Source organism: Mycetomoellerius zeteki, unplaced genomic scaffold (assembly GCF_001594055.1).
Source record: "Mycetomoellerius zeteki isolate Tzet28-1 unplaced genomic scaffold, Tzet1.0 scaffold133, whole genome shotgun sequence".
Classification (NCBI taxonomy): domain Eukaryota; kingdom Metazoa; phylum Arthropoda; class Insecta; order Hymenoptera; family Formicidae; genus Mycetomoellerius; species Mycetomoellerius zeteki.
Genome location: NW_017256266.1, coordinates 186,065 through 205,965, shown reverse-complemented (window position 1 = coordinate 205,965; position 19,901 = coordinate 186,065). Strand labels below are relative to the sequence as shown.

The 19,901-nt window shown below is 34.9% G+C and overlaps 1 protein-coding gene across 1 annotated transcript in view; it reads left to right on the top strand.

Annotated features, from left to right (window-relative positions):
- Window positions 1-19,901, top strand: part of E23 (ABC transporter G family member E23) — a 149,662-nt gene that overhangs the window by 124,970 nt on the left and 4,791 nt on the right. Inside the window, exons 3-9 of the mRNA XM_018461862.1 lie at window positions 2,068-2,228; window positions 4,029-4,198; window positions 9,216-9,321; window positions 14,795-14,895; window positions 15,509-15,764; window positions 17,130-17,300; window positions 18,453-18,574. Coding sequence (XP_018317364.1) covers window positions 2,068-2,228; window positions 4,029-4,198; window positions 9,216-9,321; window positions 14,795-14,895; window positions 15,509-15,764; window positions 17,130-17,300; window positions 18,453-18,574 — 1,087 coding nt within the window. The remainder of the gene's footprint in view (window positions 1-2,067; window positions 2,229-4,028; window positions 4,199-9,215; window positions 9,322-14,794; window positions 14,896-15,508; window positions 15,765-17,129; window positions 17,301-18,452; window positions 18,575-19,901) is intronic.

Sequence of the window (19,901 nt, the reverse complement as noted above, 5' to 3'; positions counted from 1 at the left end):
AAAAAATATTTTTGGAATATCAAAATTGTGATTAAGTATTTCAGAAATATTAAAAGTATGTATAACCTTTTGCTATAAATATTTTTAAAAAGGGAAACTCCCAAGGGGGGGGCATGGCTCCCATGCCCCTCCCCCTTGAATCCGCCCCTGCTGGATAGACTTTAATTCTAAATCTAAATGTATATGTGTTATACTTGTCTCAGAACAAGATGTTGATCTTATTTTATTCGAGGGAGTAGAATAAAAATTATTGATTTAATCTTAATATAGTTATAATTTTATATTATATAGAGTTAACCTTAAGTGTGTGGAAGAATTGAATTAAGTACGTCAAGAATTTTTTTTTCGGTATTATCATAAATCCAATCTGAGAGTGTGATTATAGTACTAAAGAATATAAAATATATGTAAAGTAATGAAATAACCAATGATTAAAGAAAATTTAGATACAAATTTTTATTAGAGTATGTAATATATAATGATCTGAAAATTTTTAATTTACCTTTCTGATCATAACACTATTTGTTTTTGGATTATTATATAAATTAAAAAGAACAAAATAGACTTTATGCGTTTTTGCACAAATGAAAAAAACACGCATTTACGTGCCAATATTTAATATATATACACATACGCACATATATTTCATATAACACACAGAAAGAGTATTGACTTTTCACCGAAATTGTCACACAAATTTATTATCGTTTAACATATAATCGGTATGTTTATAATAAAATAACAGTTGTCTTATTAGACCTGTTCTTTTTAGCTGAACTTCTTGCACAGAACTTTAGCTAAAAAAAACAGACCTATAATGGGACAGTTATTCTGACGAAAAACAATATTATTTGAATTGAAAATATTTACGGAAAGATTCATAATACTAGCCTTGACTTAGACCTTATTTGTGGAACATTTCCATTTTTATATTCATATTCTGTTTACAATCGTTCCAATCTCAATCGCCAGTTCTAATAAGAGTTATGTAGGCTCTTATAATTGTATAAAAGAAATACAAGTTTTGAGAAAGCGATAAACAAGGTGTCACTAATATTGAAATATCAAGAATATTATTGTATCCGAACATAAACAAGTATAGTTAATAAATTGTGAAGAATGCGAGGAAATTTTCAAATAAATTGAGGTAGGTTCTTGAAAGATATGAAAGAGGTCAGTCGGCAGGTGAAAAGAGAAAGATTTTCCAGCAACATTGCACGAGTCTCTCTGGCATTGCGAAACGCCATTTCTCAGCGTAACGCACGCCAGGCTTAATTGCCGTCGTGAAATAACTCCCATGAGACGTCATTGTTATTATAAAGCTTGCTTCTCGCGTTCGCGCCGAGTGCAAACGTCTGACTAGAATCTACATCACCTTGCTTTAACGACTCCCTCCATGACATGGACCACCGAAATTCGCCTATCCGATGATTTGCGCCAAAGTGAATTTTTATGGGATACTCGTAAATGTCTCGCGAACCATTAAATTCGGATTAATCTCGCTAACGCCATATCCCCCCGATAAAAGCATCTGGACGTAATCAACGCCTTTTTCCCTTATATCAACGTCACGTGTTGATACGGCAATCTAGATCTGGAAAACGCAATTAGCACCTTTAGCGCTGGCGATAATTCCGCAGTTTCGCTTGCAGAATCTACGCTAATGGTTTATTGTAGCTACGCGAAAAGATTCCAAATGAAATCGGCGTGCCAATGACGAATCCGCACGTAACTTGAAATTTTATAACGGTGTCACTTTGAAAATCATATTTTAAAGATTTTTATGTTAATTTCTGTCTGAATTATATTATTAATTATATTATATTATTATATTATATTATAATTATTATTATATTATTTATTAATTATTATTATTATATTATTAACAGTATTGCATTAAAATGATTTTTTTTATTTTCAGTAATGTCTTATTTTCAAAAAAGAATCTTCTTTTTAAATATTAGATATTTTCTTACGCGAGTATAAGAATTTTTATGTTAAAAAATGTAAGACGGAAAAATCAAGAGACGCGTCTTTTCTGAAAGTGCAATATTTTAATGTTTACAGAGTGGAAAGCTCAGCGCTGCAGTTGGTGTGCCCGCTGGATTCTCGTCCGGTGCAGCTAATCTTCCGGGGATTGCAGGTAGTCAAGGACAAGCGAGTGCTCCTTCGAGATGTGTCAGGTGTCGTCAAGCCAGGCGAACTATTGGCCGTTATGGGCCCTTCAGGTATCACATTATTTCATATATTAGTTAATCTTTCTCAAACACATTTTAACTCTCGCAACATGCGTAATATCAATTGCATTCGATAACGATGATACATTTCTCAAAGAATTATTTTTTCAAGTGGACAATAAAATATTTAGTTCCAAATTATATTTAAAAATATTAGATTATTACACTCAAAAAATCTTTCTTGTTAAAATGCCACTGAAACTCGTGAGTATTACGAGTCCATCTTTAATCGTGTCATACAGATTCAATTTTGTTCTTCTGTATTAGGAACGCCAGAATTTAACGTCGAAATAATTAAACTCGGTGATTCGGCTGGATTTTGTATGTGGCGCATGGTGCGTCGGAACGGACTGGCAAACATAATAAATTTTTATATATATTTATATCTGAGATATACACAGAAAGATTTTACTGAAGTATCTAAATACAGATCTGAAAATGTACCATCAAAATAATTATGACAGGAAACTCAAGCATGACGAACAATACTACAAAAAGATTTGACATTCTAGCAAACAATTTGAACGTTCTACATAGTAATAATTAATCCAACAAATTATTTTCAGATCTGTATCTAGTTAAATTTTTAAATCAGCAAAATCGTTCTTTTCGTAAATAATGTATGCAAAATAATTAACAACAGTAGGAACGTTAAATTCTGATGAGTATAAAACAGTTCCAAAAATAGCCACGTAAAGTTACGTCGTATACATCGCATCGGTTGAACCGTTAATAACAAAAAACATACACACAGCTTCGCGTTTATTCTGTACCATTACATTTCTGTAATGATCCTTTTTCGTCCCATCCCTCCAATGATCCAACGTAATTGCGCGGCTTCTCGAATACTCTTTCACGTTTCACATTATTTCTTGCGTATCTTAATCGCACGGTGTTGCACGGACGTCGCACGGAATTAAGTCTGCGTTTCTATCTTTAACCGCTTTTATGCGCGCGGCGGCGAAATATACACCAGCCCGGCAATTTCGTTCGGCTGGAATATTTATCGCTGCACGAGAAAGTCCGTTCCAACACACCGTGCGCCACATACAAAATCCAGCCGAATCACCGAGCTTAATTATTTCAACGTTAAATTCTGGCGTTCCTAATACAGAAGGACAAAATTGAATCTTTATTACACGATTAAAGGTGAACTCGTAATACTCACGAGTTTCAGTGGTATTTTAACAAGAAAGATTCTTTCAGTGTAAACGCATTTATAATACTATAACAGTTACATTAACTCTTCATTTAAGATCGTGCTACGAATAACATATACCGCTTGTTTTTAACAATTATGTAATTTATCGCACTTCGAGCATCTCTCTCTCTTAAAATATTTTTATATATAAATCTACCGTTTCATCGACCTGGATCGAGAAAGAGAAGCAGCGAGTTCGAATATTCGAAGATCGCGTCTGAGAATTTATTGACTTTACAAATAGAAGAAATGAGAATTTAACATTTTAAGCAACTTGAAGAGTCAAAGAACTAAAACTTCTAAGATTTTAATGATATGTTATAGCTAGGAGTTTTTAAATGTTGCTCGATGTGTAGACAAAATCACCCTTTCTTGTTAGTGAAGATAGATAAGTACAAAATCGTAGATTTTCAAATTAGCGAAGGTTATTAGTCCACCGATAATTTATATGACTTTACATAAGGATTTTCACGCGCGTAAGAGACACCTAACACTCGATGTGTGAAAGATATATTCACTGAAATATATAACGAGTTTACATGACAACATACGGAGGCGCTAAATTTTTGTCTGGCATATTTGTTACGCAGGCTGTGGTAAAACAACACTGCTGAACTGTTTGTCCGGCCGTGTTGGCGTGGACGGCGGTGAGATCTGGTTGAATCGCGAGAGGCTCACCAAACGGTGGCGCAGAAGAATCTGCTACGTACAACAGCAGGATATTTTTTTCCCTGATCTCACCTTACGGCAGACGCTTGAGGTAAGTTCAGAGAGACTATTATATAGCAGCAAGAAACTATGGCCGGTATTCATAGTCAGTTCTTATATTCAAGACCGTCTTAAGTTCAGTCTTGAGATGTCACGAACCAATCAGAGGCCTGTATTAGCATCTTAAGACATTACTTACAACGGTCTTGAAATAAGATCTGACTATGAATACCGACCTATAATCTAATGCCGATACTCATAGTCGATTTTTATTTTAGGACCGTCTTAAGTAATGTCTTAAGTTGCTAATATAACTCTCTGATTGGTTCATGACATCTTAAGACTGTACGGTCTTAAATATAAAAACTGATTATGAATACTAGTCTAATTATGAACGTGCGATACACAGTTATTTTGACGTTTCGCCTTTTAGATTTATATATGTAATAATTTATAATTATATGTAGAGTTAAAGATAAGTTCCAGTATATTTTGTATTGATTTAAAATAAATTGAAAAGTCAAATTTTTGTAAAAGAAACTCGCGAGAGTGAGATTTTGTGTCACTTTTAAATTCAAATGATGTGTTATATTATATATTATATATCATGTTTATAAAATATTTTGATACTACATTTACTTGGTATTATTTTTATTTTAAAGGATTTGACAAGTGATATATGACAGCAATGAATACTGAATGAACATTTATCTTGCACTTAATAGAATATTTGACTGTGTACGCTGGATGATTCAGAGTCTATATCGCTACTGTGCCCCGCTAACTTTTGTATACATATAAATAAATGATGAAACCCCAAATAGTCAATGGTACGTCGATACGAAGCTGATCATGATATGAGGATAAAAACAATTTATTTGTATGCAAAATTTAGAGGAGCATGTCTCGAGGACTTATACGCAATGAAATAAACAGTGAAAAAAAAAGCGCAACGATAGAAACGTGACAGTGCTGTGGATGCATTTCTGTACCAGTACCCAGAAATAAGAGAACAAAACGCAGAAACAAGCGTAGCGTTTCCTCGTTTTCCACGAAAATCCGGCATCGGGCGTGTCAGGGCAACCGCGTGCCTTTCACTCGATATTCATCACGACCCACGCGCCAAGTAAGCGGGAATTAGGAGGACACCCTGTATCGCAAAGATCGCGGGGAATGCAAATTCGGGCTAGGAGCCAACGCGCCCCGTTGCACTTGGGGGATTTAAGAGGTCTGGGCGGAAAACGGATGCGGACAGACACACGCTTTGTCGCTTTATAGCCACTCTAATCGAATAAACATGCCGGTACGCACACGCGCGCATGCACCTGTTCGTCGCGAGTCATTGCGAATCGGGAGACAGAGAGTCTCGTAACAAGGTGAACCGAAAGACTATGGGTATGGTCAGTGTATAATACAAATGCTTTGAAGCATTCTTTGATTGATTAATTCGTAAAATTCTTTCTTCTGATTGGCCAATGCTTCAAAGCATTCGTAGTAAGATTACTTTGACCGCACCCTATATTTAATCTCGGAAACATGTAATATTTACTTTCTTTTCTACGTTTAATATTTTTTCATCTTAATCTTGCGCGACGTTAAGAGTGTTCTCATTTTCCGTGCACATGTACTAACTGAAAAAAAATTTCTTCAATAGCAATGAAGATTGTGAAAAATCATGATAACTAAATAATATTAATAATTTTTCAATATTTTGTTCAATATTTTTTTCAACATTTTCAACAATTTTTCAATAATTCTTCGAGATAATCGACAAAGTTGTGGTAAAATAATGTGCAAAAAAGAAAGAATCTCGTCTTTTGAGACAATTATGATTATAAAATGTTAAAATATATAAAAATAATTAACGTCTTAAAATGTAGAGAGAAAAATAGATACATATTAATTCCATATTCCCGTATAAAGTATTCTAAGAATACATTGTTTCGTAACTTCAAAATGTAATGGTATAACGAACGAATATATTCATATATCGAAGAACGTTTAACAATGAGAGATTGCATACAGTTTAAATTCAAATACCTAAGTTTTATTTGTCTGTCGTCATCGCGCAACCGCGCATTGAGAGCGAGTGTAAATAATTTAAATTCGATCAATGGGTCGAATTCAAAACAATCCTGCTCTGCGTCTTGTCGAGGCAAAACTTTCAATAAAACATCTGAATAGAGATAGAATACAGATATCGCTATATTTATTGAGAATAATTTAGTGAGATTCTCTCAAACGCTAAAACATTGAAAATTGTAAAATTGTTTACGATATAATGTGTACATTTAGAAACCAAGCAAAATAATTGAATAATGAAAAAAAAACAGAGAGAGAGAGAGAGAGAGAGAGAGAAAGCAAATCGGAATCAGAACCAGAGTTAAATCTTGTTTTGCTAATAAATGACACTTTCTCTCTCTTTCTCTTCCCTACAAAGTATAAATATTGTTATAAAAGATATGCAATACAGTTGATACAAATTCAAAATATAAAACACAAAAAACAAAAATGAGATAAAAATAAAATAAAATAGAGATAGAAATAGAAGTATCACGTGCATGACGCCCACTCGCGCGCGCGTGAGTACCTACGCGGCACGCGCGTGTCACACGCATAGCGATACACCGCGCTCTCGCAACCGTCGTTCGTCTAGCCGCGACCGTTAGCGTGGAACGGCGGTTCGCGGAGTCGGGGAGGGGGACGTCGTATCTCTCGCGGTGACGTCATAACTCGGTCAGTGAACCGCCGAGAGCTCCGCGGCGCGCGTCTTACGGTTTCGAAAACATTTGGCGCCGCCTCTACACGCGCGCATATCGCGCGCGTGCACACGGCGCGCTGTTTAGAGAGAGGTAAAACCGCGGTTGTAGTTCCTTTCAGCGGGATGACACTTTCTCTCTCCTGGAGGTCTCTTCTGCCTTCTTTTCTAGCCGCTTCCTCTCCCTTTCCGCTCGACGGTCTCGCTACTGTTGTCTACCAAAGAATTGTGTTTTACATCTAACGACGAACAAACCGAAAGTTTGAGGCTGGTTTCGCTTTGACCATTGTATGATTTTACGAGATAATGAATCTTTTAATATCTCGCATATTGATGATCTTCTCTCTCGAGCGAATTAATTGTTTGATACACATGAATGAAAGCAGTAAAAAATATTGCGCGAAAATCATCTTACTATCAGTGTAAATGTATTTAGAAGATTTGTGAAGTAATATCATTGTTTACACGTTTATCTAAATCATGCTTGTAATTAGTATCATGAAATTAAATGTTCAGATATATAAAGATCTATTTCATACATATTTAGCTTTTTCATTAACTTTTGAAACTTTTTCATTAAGAAATAGTTGTTACTATTGATATGACAAGATTTTTTTTTATTTATCTTATCCGCATATTTTTTCACAATTTTTGAAATTGTGACAAAATTTCAAAATGACTTTATTTATCATGTTAACATATAATATAATTTTAATATTATTAAAACAAAAAGAAAAGAAAAAAGAAGACTGTTCGAAGTTAAAAGAAATAAGAAGATCGCGCTGTTTGTCCGCATTCTTAAAACTCGGCCTCGTCAAAAGGCCCTTTCGTTTCAAAGACAGGAATATAAACTGATGGGAGAACAGAAGAAGAGGTTCACTTTTCCGTGGTCCGATTCCACAGCCGGGTATCGTCGTTATCTTTATTTAGACATAACTGTGTTCCCGGCGAGTACAATATCATCGGCCGCACTTTCTCTCTCCGCATAACGGACCCCCTCTTGTGTAACGGCACGAGGAGAATGAACGTTGAGAAACGGCACGTCGTCGTCTCGGCCGGTCTCTATATCCGTACGCGTAGCCGCTGTTGGTTGTGATATAAAGGGCGATCCATAACATATCATCGCACATCAAGCCGCGCGACGACACATTCTTGGACGCGTACGGAATTGACATGTTTGCATCACGGAAAATTTCATCAGACAGCTCTTTACCCCAAATGTTTTAGTGTTCCTAAACAGTTTTAATTATGTTCCTATAACTATAACATGCTGATTTAAATCAATATTTTATTGAAGGAATATCTTGTGAAGGTAAATAAAAAAGATGACTTTTATCCGTTTTATTCTGTTGCCAAAATATAATCAATGGAAATTGTTAGATTTTCGAACATTTATAATAAGTTGTAAAAGCGACATACATAGAACGTACATAAATTGAATATATATCTATTATATAACGGTACAGTGTACAAGCCATTGTTTAACATTGTGCTAATTTTTCCACCGATGAGGGAATGACAGAGTTCGGTTTAAAATAATATAATTAATCGTCGTGAAAAGACCTGAATTGAATCAACCTAATTTCAAAAAAAGATTAAGATAAGATCACTTTGAAAATAAATTATCGATTTATTCCGAGATTCATTGGGAGATTATTATTATTCCAATTGACGAGACGAAAGAATTTGAATTTGTCACAGCAGGCGTCATTAATCTCTTTTCGAATTAAATATTTTAAAATCGAATTTAAATATGCGTTTTTGTCATGTTTCAATTTAAAAAATATATTTGTTGGACTAGATTGTAGATTAATTTAACATTGTTTGTAACATGTTTATGTTTTAATCGTATGTTTATTTTTTGGCACCTGTCGAACATTTAAAGACGTCAAATCGTAAGACACAGCTATTTACGAGACGCTCATGCAAATACTCTTGAATTAACTATCCTCAGACATTTTTCCGAGGTAAAAACAGCCCGTGATTTCGCAATCGACGCGTCATCGTAATTGACTTAACGATCGGCTTATGACGGGCGCGCCCCTGGCGCGGCGCGGCGCGGCGCGTTAGAGCCGACCGGAGTAATAATAGTACAAAGTGGCCTGGATATATTACGAAACGGAAATGCATCCACCAGCCGCGATGCACTGCGCTGAGGCGCGGCATGGTTTTGTTTACGTTGCTGTTTTAATGCGCGCGTTTACGCGGCTCGTCAGAGCGCGTAAACCGATCGGACGGCACTAAAACCGATCGTCGCTTACACGCGCTCGCGCGACACGTCACGCGTTTGTATCGCATCGTAATTTTGCAGTACCAGGCAAGGCTGAGGCTTCCGGACACACTCTCACACTCCCAGAAGATGCAATGCGTGGACCACATCATCGAGGTCCTCGACCTCGCGGGCTGCCAAGACACCAGTGAGTACGACGGCGCGCACCCGCGCCGTAAAGCCGAAGGATCGATGTCAAGCCACGACGTTTTTAGACTCGCGGCCACGCGATTCGTAATTACGAGCCGAGGATTTAGTCCGGGCGCTGGTGACCATAGAGTATTTTTTTTGAGGTCCCCTCGGTACCTTGGGTGAACTTTATGTTTTTTGGGTCGCTGAATCCGAATTTCGAGGGTACCACGCCGAATTCTTGTTCATTTTTTTGTTATTAACAATTTAGATTGCAAAATCGTGTTTTTCGTGTTTTGGGCGGAAAAAAAATATTTTACCATAAATCTAAGCTCGGAATTCGATTCCGCATGAAAAAATACAATTAAAATAAGTATAATCAGTACCAATTCTGAATTATTCTATTATGAATAAGTGAAAGCTAAACTACTGAATCTGCGCAAGACCGCACTCAGTTCTTATTAATATATATTGTTATATTTCTACAATGTAGGAAGGTATGTATGGAAATGAAATTAATTGATTTAATAAGGAAAGTTTAATTATTTTTATACATATGAATTTTTGTAAGTGTCATTTACGCGACATTTACAGAAAGAAACGCATCGTAATTTTGCCGCACGATAGCAACATGCCTTCGTAGAGCACACCAGACAATTGCAACTAGGTAATAATTGATCGATAGGGGGATAGAGAATAGAAACTTTTTTTACGACTAAATGTTGATCCTTTATACAGTAACCAAATACTTAGTCCAAGACGATTAAAGCACTCAATCAGATCCTTACTTTTATATGTAATGTGAATAGTTTGAGCAATAAGCACGTGTAACGGCGTCTTTACTTTACCGTTTTTTAGAATATAGAACATTATTTGACATAAAGCTTTCATTTTTAAGATTTTATTTTCAGACAATTCACTTTGAACAGATTCTTTTTTTGCACGTTTTCTTAAAGCATATAGTTCGGTTAGAAATATTAATAAATTTTCGGGAATTTCAAACTTTTCCCACGAGGATCTCAAATTATACACATCAAGAAACTTATCTTCTAGATTAAAATCGAGAGTATTAAGGGCATCTTTAATCATTTTCGCACTTTTCTTCAGAATATTTTTCGGCTGCAAGTTTGTGAGGACATCTGCTAAAGAAATTTTACTATCATAGAATAGAGTTGCCTTTTTTCTATCAGATGGAACTGAAAATTCAATCGTTTCGCCGTAATTATCTATCAAATAGTTTTTAATGTTTATATTGAGAATATTTAGTGTTGACTTCGAAAATTCATTTGCTTGATCGCGAACATTGGTTAAAGTAAAAACTTCCCCTTTGCGAACCCGTGGAATAAAAGAATTGATTACATGAGCAATAGCAGATGATTTGTGTGTAACAATTTCATTACTTTCACTGTCTTTATCACTGTGCTCCGCAAGACGACTTTCTTGACTAGAATGAGCATTTACAACAATTTCATATTTCTTTAAATATAATTTAATACAATTCTTATGACAGTAAATATCACTGGCAAAAATATCTGATGAATTTTCTAAATCTGAACATTGCACAAAAACATCATCTTGAAAAAACCTTGTTATTTGAAAAAATTTATCTGCGCGCTCTTTTTCACTTATTCTAAAGGTTTGTTTTTCCCCTTTATGAGAATAATAACCACAAATAATGCACTTATTATGTTCAGATTCATTTCTCGGTTTTATAGACAGATGGTTTAATTGTGACCTTGTAATTCTACTATTATTTTCTTTTAGAACATTGTTATTTTTTGCCGTACACTGGCTTGTGCTTTGTTGGATCTCGTGGTTTGCTTCTTTCAATTTTTTCACAGCTCTTGCAATTTTATATTGTTTACATACGTCTTGTAGCATGTATTACTTACGTGATATTGAAAAAGTTCATCATGTGTCAATTGATTCAATCTTAATGATACTGTATCTTGTCTTTGATTAGCGGCTTTACGTATTTTCTCGCAACCATTTATTGTACTAGTTAAGTTATAATCTTTTGATTGGCAAATAATACATAAGCTCTTGTCAAAATTTAAATCACTGCTTTGGGACATAGTCAAAATACTAAATAATTCACCTGTTCTCAAATACGTACTGTATCTCAAAGCTCCGACGGCGAAATGAGGCTCCGCGCGATAAACAGGCACAGACAGGCAAGCGTCGCAAACTCCGACGTGTTTTAAAAACACGCGCGTGCGAGTCGTCGCGTCGCGCCGCGCCTTCTGCTTGATATTTTTCACTTCGTGTAAGATTTTAATAATGAAAAAAAGTTTATATTTATAGTTTTTTGCTTATAATTAATAATATCTAACTGTTGTAATTTACTAAAAAATCATAAAGACCACATACGTAGTCGTGCATGGATTTCGAGCTCAGCATTATGCATAATTGAATAATTTACAATTGGCACATATAATACAAGTTTTAATTGTATTTTTTCATGCGGAATCGAATTCCGAGCTTAGATTTATGGTAAAATATTTTTTTTCCGCCCAAAACACGAAAAACACGATTTTGCAATCTAAATTGTTAATAACAAAAAAATGAACAAGAATTCGGCGTGGTACCCTCGAAATTCGGATTCAGCGACCCAAAAAACATAAAGTTCACCCAAGGTACCGAGGGGACCTCAAAAAAAATACTCTATGGTCACCAGCGCCCGGATTAATTCCACCGATCCGTAATTCGCTCGATTTCTCTGAGTCGAAGTCGTAAAATACGTTTGCTCGTATACACGTCCACGATGTAAACAACGGCCGCTCGCGATTTCTGTGTAGCATTATAGAAGAGGCGTTATTACTCTATACGATCTAATAACACGCTCGACCGAGATACATCGCGTCGTTCTGTGAATAGTAGATATTGTTAAATTCAGTTTAACGCGATTTTCGAGAATTTGCATTTGTTAACACTTTAACTACATGATACTCATATCTGGATGACGCGCGAGTTTTCACAAAAGCCCCATTACTCATTTGTAGGTAACGGTTTTATTTATCCAGTCAAAAATAATTTTATTAAATATTTTATTTAAAATATTTAAAACATATATAGTAAAATATTAGTAAAATGATACATTAGATTAACCAAAAATAAAATTATTTATATCTATTTTATTCAAAACAGATATATAAGCAGAAAAAGAAACATTTGATTTCGATTTGTGAGTTTTATTTATTCTACCTGAAATTATATTATTAAATATTTAATAATATAAATAATATATATTAAAGTATATTTTTTCTATTTTATAAATGATCACTCATTTGGGCTTCTTAGAGCGGATGATCGAAATCAATTTGACAAAACTTGTTAAGAGAGAACGTATACATATACATACGACAAATTACCACTTACTTCGTTGTTTTATACTCAAGTTTTCGATCTTTTAGAATTTAAGTCGAATGTAAATATTTTAAAGTAATCTAAAATCGAAGATGAAGACTGAATTGATTTGACATATGGCTTTCACGTTACAACTATAAATATCATTAACCATCCGACTTTTCGATGTTTAGCCCTAACTATAGCGCAAATCGAGGCAGAGGTGAATCGTGTAATCTGTGACCGACTCTTACTGTTATCGTCACCGCGACTATCCGTCTTGACTTAGCATTTTGATTGACAATTTCCATGATCACAAATATCGAACCGTCGTCCGAGCGTCAAGCAGCCATGGGCGCGTTATCGAAATATGCATGTAGGAAAAACGAGCCAAGTAATATACAAGCTGACCTACATGCATGTCTCATGCTTCACGTATGTCGTGAGATTCTCAGAATGATGTAGATCCGTCGTTAACGAGAAAATTGGACGAGACATCATTTCTCAAAATAATATACAACCTTCGTTAACGAGCAAATTGGATTGGACGTTGCTTCTTAATGTTCAGAAGTTAGACAGCTATTGGCAATTGAGCGTTAAATCCGCAAGAAGCAAGAAATCCGCTTAATCTTAATCAGATCTCGAAGAATAAGATCTTAGCTTATCCATTGAAGACTCCAAATTGTATTTTACAGATATTCTTTTTATATTCAATTGTTCATTGAGATAATTGCTTTTGTCAAAATAAAGCCTGTCGACTGCAACTTAATTGATCTCAGAGTCTTACTCGAATGACGTAGACGCGAATTGCGGTCATCCCGTGTTGTCTCACTCAGCTACGTATAGAAACGTATAGAAACGTCGAATGTAGCGGAAGCGTGGTGACATTTTCCGGAATATCAACGAGGGAAAGTACGCGTATCTCTGCTGCCGCAGAGAGCCGGGCTCATTGTCGGTCGGTTGATAAACGATTTCCTCGATCATTAAGGGGATCCTAAACCGATTACCGAACTTGATCGAGGTTGATAGTGCAGACTTTTTAAATTCCAAATTCGATAATAGTGACATCTTTGATTCATTTCTTACATTATATTATATATCGTTCCGTCTCACTTAAACGCATACATCTGTCCTTAACTAACGTATGCCAGCTATCTATTGCAAGATCACGCAACTACTACTACACGGAATTTCGGCTCTGTTGACAGTCCCAGTTTTCGCAAAGCATCCGTATACACGTATTTTCCATTCGGTGTAATAATATTTTCCATTCCGGGCTCCGCGAGCGCTAAACGCGACCGCCTCGGTCGCGTATGTGACGTAAAATATTATTCCCCGTACACAATTATACGTTCGTTTCTCTTCCTGTACCCCGAAGGCATGAACGACCGGCGGCGGCAGCGGCGACGACGAAGTTTAATAATTTACCACGCGTCAGAGATCACGCGCCCCGCGTCTCGTTTATACGAGTAGTTCCAGCTGGCGTTAACAAATCCGAATATCGGCACCGGGAATGTTAGACGCCAACGCCGCCGAGAGAAAGGGAAAACTATCTTTATTGTATATTTATCTTTATTGTTCAGCGGTAATTTTTCATCGATATCTGCTCGTAATTCTGTTATTCGCGACCGCGGACGTAGGCTTGCATGCTAATAAAACGCCTTTGACGCTTTATTGTCGGAGATCATACGCGTCGTATCTTCTGAACCTGTATTAAATATCCTTTTTTTCCTCCGCCTCGGTAAAATGCGTGACATGGTAATTACGATCGCCTACATTTTCAATATCTTTCGTATGACGGATCTTCGCGTATCTCGTTGCTTAGTCGAGTACTATTTTCGTGTATTATTCACTTCGTTGATAGCGCAATCACGTATAGAAAATAGAAAACAGTGCGCATTAATTCCACGCGAAAATACTTAACATTCGCAATTATATTACGTCTGCACATTTTAATATATTTTTTTCTTAATGAATATCACAATCGTATGTGTTAAATAATATAAATTAACAATATAAGATGATTCCCTCAACTTCCTAATTGATATTTTCCAAAAATTAATTTCTACATTTGCGAAATAATATTTGTAATTCAACATATTGGACATTATTTCTTTAATTTATAAAATAATATATTTCTTGTGTAGTTATTGGAGATTATTCGAAACGGGGAATTTCCGGTGGTGAAAAGAAGAGGACGAGTATAGCTTGCGAATTACTCACGAATCCATCATTAATGCTACTTGACGTAAGTTTTTCCTACATTTTTTCTTTGTAAGCTAATTGCATGTGTTTTATTATATTTATGCATGATTGATTTAATAATTGTTCATCACGCACACATATAGTTTTACAAAAAGTATATCTACATTCACGGATTCTATTCTTCATAATGTAATATAATTATTTTTAAATGTTAATCAATCGGAAAAAATTATTATATAAAATTTAAATAACTTATGGAAACTTATGTAGAAACTTACGAAGTTCATATAAGTCTAACTATAAAACGAATAATGTAGAATTGAAAATTTTTCAGTTCTTTCCTGCACGAACATAGAATTTTATGACATTAAGGAACTGTAAAAAAAGAAAATTCTTCAAATAGAATATATTTGAAATTACGTATCTGTATATTATACAATTTATAAATTGAAAAATGAATGAATAGCATGATTTAATTTTCTACGTGAATTTTTGTTTAAAAAAAGTTTTTTAATGTTTATTTCTACCAATGTAAATTAACTTTAATCTCGGTTTAATTTACTCTTTATTCTTTCCTAATTCTTAAAAGTAGAAAAGATAAAAAGTAAGTTAAACCATTATTACATCGCTAATTTATAAAATCTTTCATCTTTCAGGAACCTACGAGTGGACTCGACTCGCATTCGGCACAGGCATTGATCTCGCGATTGAAGAAATATGCTGAGCAGGAGGGTAAGAGCATTGTGGTGACGGTACACCAACCTAGTTCCAGGATGTTCCACAGTTTTAGTAAGCTTCTCCTCTTGAGTAATGGTCAGGTGGCGTACTACGGATCGACGGCGAATGTTGGTAGATTCTTCTCTACAATAGGACTTACTCTACTGCCACATTACAACCCCGCAGACTTCATTCGTAAGCACACTTCATTATATGAATTAATTTCGTTGAATTAACCTGCGAATAAACTTATATACCTAATAGATACGATCTTTATTTTTCTTTAAACGCGTTTCAAATTCATAAAATTTATGGTTTTCTTCTTTGAAAAAAATCAATGTCTGTCTTTAATTTTTCTAATATATTTTCTACGATATAACCTTTTTTCTTATATACACTACTCAACAAAAAATAGGGAACACTTTCGAACACGCTCAAAATTGCGCAATATTCAGGATATCATAACTCGGTGAAAAATCGTCGCAGAAAATAAATCGAAAAAGCATTTTAAAGGTTGAAATCTCTACTTTTCAAATCGGTAATCGATATTTCAATTTGATCGATCCTTCATGGAGCTACGCGGATACAAATGGATACCCGTCAAATTTAAAAATTTTGATCAAATTTTACAAAGATCTGTGTACTAAAAATTTCACAATAATGCGGTTCACAGTATTCGAAAGAGTGAATCTTTAACTTCAATTTGTTTTTTTTATTGATCGTTCTACGATTTTTTTCCACCGAGTTATTGAACATTGAAGCAAAAGTAACATTTTTACTTCAACGTTCAATAACTCGGTGAAAAAAAATTGTAGAACGAGCAATAAAAAAACAAATTGAAGGTAAAGATTCACTCTATCGAATGATGTGAACCGCATTATATCATTCTACAATATTATTTTAGTACACGCCATAGACCTTTGTGAAGTTTGATCAAAATTTTCAAGTTTGATGGGTATCCATTTGTATACGCGTAGCTCCATGAAGGATCGATCAAATTGAAATATCGATTACCGATTTGAAAAATAGAGATTTCAATCTTTAAAATGCTTTTTCGATTTATTTTCTGCGACGATTTTTCACCGAGTTATGGTGTTCTGAATATTGCGCAATTTTGAGCGTGTTCGAAAGTGTTCCCTATTTTTTGTTGAGTAGTGTAGTATAATTATATAAATTTTTTGTATACATATATATGTCACAAAAATATCACGTGCTTTGCAAAAAAAAAAAATTAAAAGAAACATTTATAAAAATAAAATTATAATAATAACGTACACATTCTATACTTTATATTTAGTGTCAATATTTTATATGACACAAATAGTGTCTTTTTAATGCGACAAATGCTCATGAAAATAAAAAAATACTTTCTTAAAATATTTGCATTATGGAAATAAATAATTTTCTTTTTGTAAATATGAATATATACATCTACTATCGCAAATCTGTTTTTTGAAATAACTGCTGGTGAAATACCGCGAGAAACGTTGTTGTTCACTTGAATTGATCAGAATCGATTGAGAAGAGAGCTCGGTGTTGTACGAAACGCTTCTGTTTCAGTGGAACAAATAAAGGGGCCAGAGGAAGTTCGAGATCGCATCGTTGCCGCAGCGAGAGCTGCAAGACAGGGACCTGACTGCCCACCGGAACTTCGCCCGGAGTATAATCCCAGCCAACATCCGCTCTGCGACCATCTCATTCATTATCACGAGCACCACATCAGCCACAACGGTATTATATAGTATGCAGTTCGCCCTGCGATAATATATTTAAATGTATACACACCTAGACTTTCCCCTAGACCGCAGACAGACCGTTACGGCTCTGATATGTCCATTTAAAGCGCACACTTGCTCAAAGATCAAGTATCTTGCGTCTGCCCTACGGCAAACTCTAGAAGGGTCGCTTTATGAACTGTTAAAATAGATAACTTGATTGAATCTGTCTATCGAATGTTTAGTCTTTAACTCGTGAAGCGTTATGGCGCGTACTGATTCCCAAGAGTTATTTATCTTTTCGCTTTTGATGATGTAATTACATATATCCATGGACGGTTAGATTTCGAAATAAGTAGTTCAGAATCATCTCGATTTCATTTTCGATAACAAATAATAAACTAAGTCAAAAAAGTATTTAAAAATCGCTATTTTTTACGAATAATGTTAAAAAATTTGATCAATCTAAATCGGAGAGAGAATAAGAAAAATAAAGTATTCTTTTTCTCTATATTTATAATAATATTAAATACTAAAAAAGCCAAAAATAAAGTTGTCAAAAATAAATGTAATAGCTGCGGAACGCTCTAAGACAGATGTAAAATTTTTCTTTTTTCCATCATAAAAAAATTGTAAATGAGAACCAATTTTATGCACTCGTACATTGCTGGTATTTATTTAATTAGTTTTCTGTATTTTTAAATTATTTAAATTTATAAAGTGTTTTAAATATTTTCAACATTAATATGACTATATTAAATTATATTAAGTATATTCTTTTCATTAATATAACTACATCAGAGACCGTTAATAATGAAGAATTATTTCTATAAAGAAAATCCAATATAATGGAACAAAATTATAGATAATAAAATTATAGATAATGAAATATTACATAAAAATGTAAATAATTGAATAATATGAACTTGTTACATTAACATTCAATCATGATAAAAGAAACTGCAGTGAATTATATATATATATATATATGTATATATAGAGAGAGAGAGGGGGGAAGAAAATAAAAAAGCAAGCAAAGCGAAATCGTGAAATAATTATCATCGAGTTCTTCTCCTTTTAACTGTGCATCTCTGCCTATCTGCGTATTTATCGACGATGCAATTCTCATAAAGCTGCTCTAAAGACTCATTTCCTCGATGGTTTACAGTGAAGGAAGACGAAGGCCGTACGCTATGGTTGGATACACAAAGCCACGCCAGTAGCAGCGCGAGTTCTGCTGATGACGACTATTCCTGGCAATGGCCCACCAGTTTCTGGTCGCAGTTCAAAGTGAGTATGTCCTACGAATGTTTGCAGCAATTACCGAATACAATGCCATTCTACTTAAGCATTCTTTATCTCCGCGTTTGACGCACTATTCCGTGTTTGAGAATAGGAGGTGGAAAACAATAAATAAATTATTATTCTTTTTAATATATATATATTATAACTGTATATTATTGTATATTATATGTAATATCAACATAAAAGTATATTATACAAAATATCAATATAAAAATATTATAATAATAATGAACAGAGTTAAAGAGCTATCTTTTTCACAGAAAAAAAATACTTTCTTGTCTATTCATATTATATTCCATTCATATTTTAAAACTTAACTCATTTGAAATCCTTTTATTTTGAATTATTTATTACGTTATAAATTCTTTATGACATTTTTTATGTAATTCTTGAAACAGTTTTTTTTCATTTTGAGTCTTAATATCTGGAAACTGGCATAGTAGGTCTTGGACATTCCAAGCGACCGTTCCAACGTAATTATTCATAATTTCCAAAGTGTATCCTTCGCGACGGATGAAAGTGTAGCCGCTATAGTCAGACCAATTCTTCGAGTCAGATCACATGACGCATCACCCACCGCGAAAGAAAAAAGCGAATTGGCATGCTCCGTGTTATTCATCGCGGTGCCGATTAACGAATGCATCTAGACCTAGACTAATGTGTACCGGTTTACCTATTCGTGGAGGACGCGTCATCGATCGTGTCGTAGGTGGATCGCGACATCATCGAGAATCTCACATACACAAGAGAGATAGGAAAAGACGAGCGCGCGTGCATAAATGTTGCGGGAAAGAAGAAGACCGATCGAGCATAAAGAAAAGAACTAGGACGCGTTTACACGATTCACCATATCCGGATAATTACCGCGCGACCAGTATGCCCGTTCGTAACCACGCTTTACGTACGAATACGAACGCGTCACTTGCATCACTTTTACTTGGAGAACCACGCGTTCTTCGCGGCCTACCAGTAGCGCTTCACCACCTCTTGTCGTGAGAAAGAAAAAGTCAAAGCGTTCAAGGTCCAATATTCTATTAGCAATATTTGTTGAACTAGGAGACACGGAACATAAATTTCGTTCTCTTTGTTCGTTGACCTGGCGGACATAGAAAACAATAAGTAATGCCGACCCGAAAATCAGCCTTTCATGCGATGTCCGAGATACTTTGTATGTATCACAGTTATTGTTTAAAAAGACCTTCGAAATCATTGTGAAACTTTGCGTTCTATTTTCTCACGGACGCTGATATAATCGAGTCGTTCTGGAAATATTAATCTCTGTGTGCGTGCGTGCGTCGTGTGTGTGTGTGTG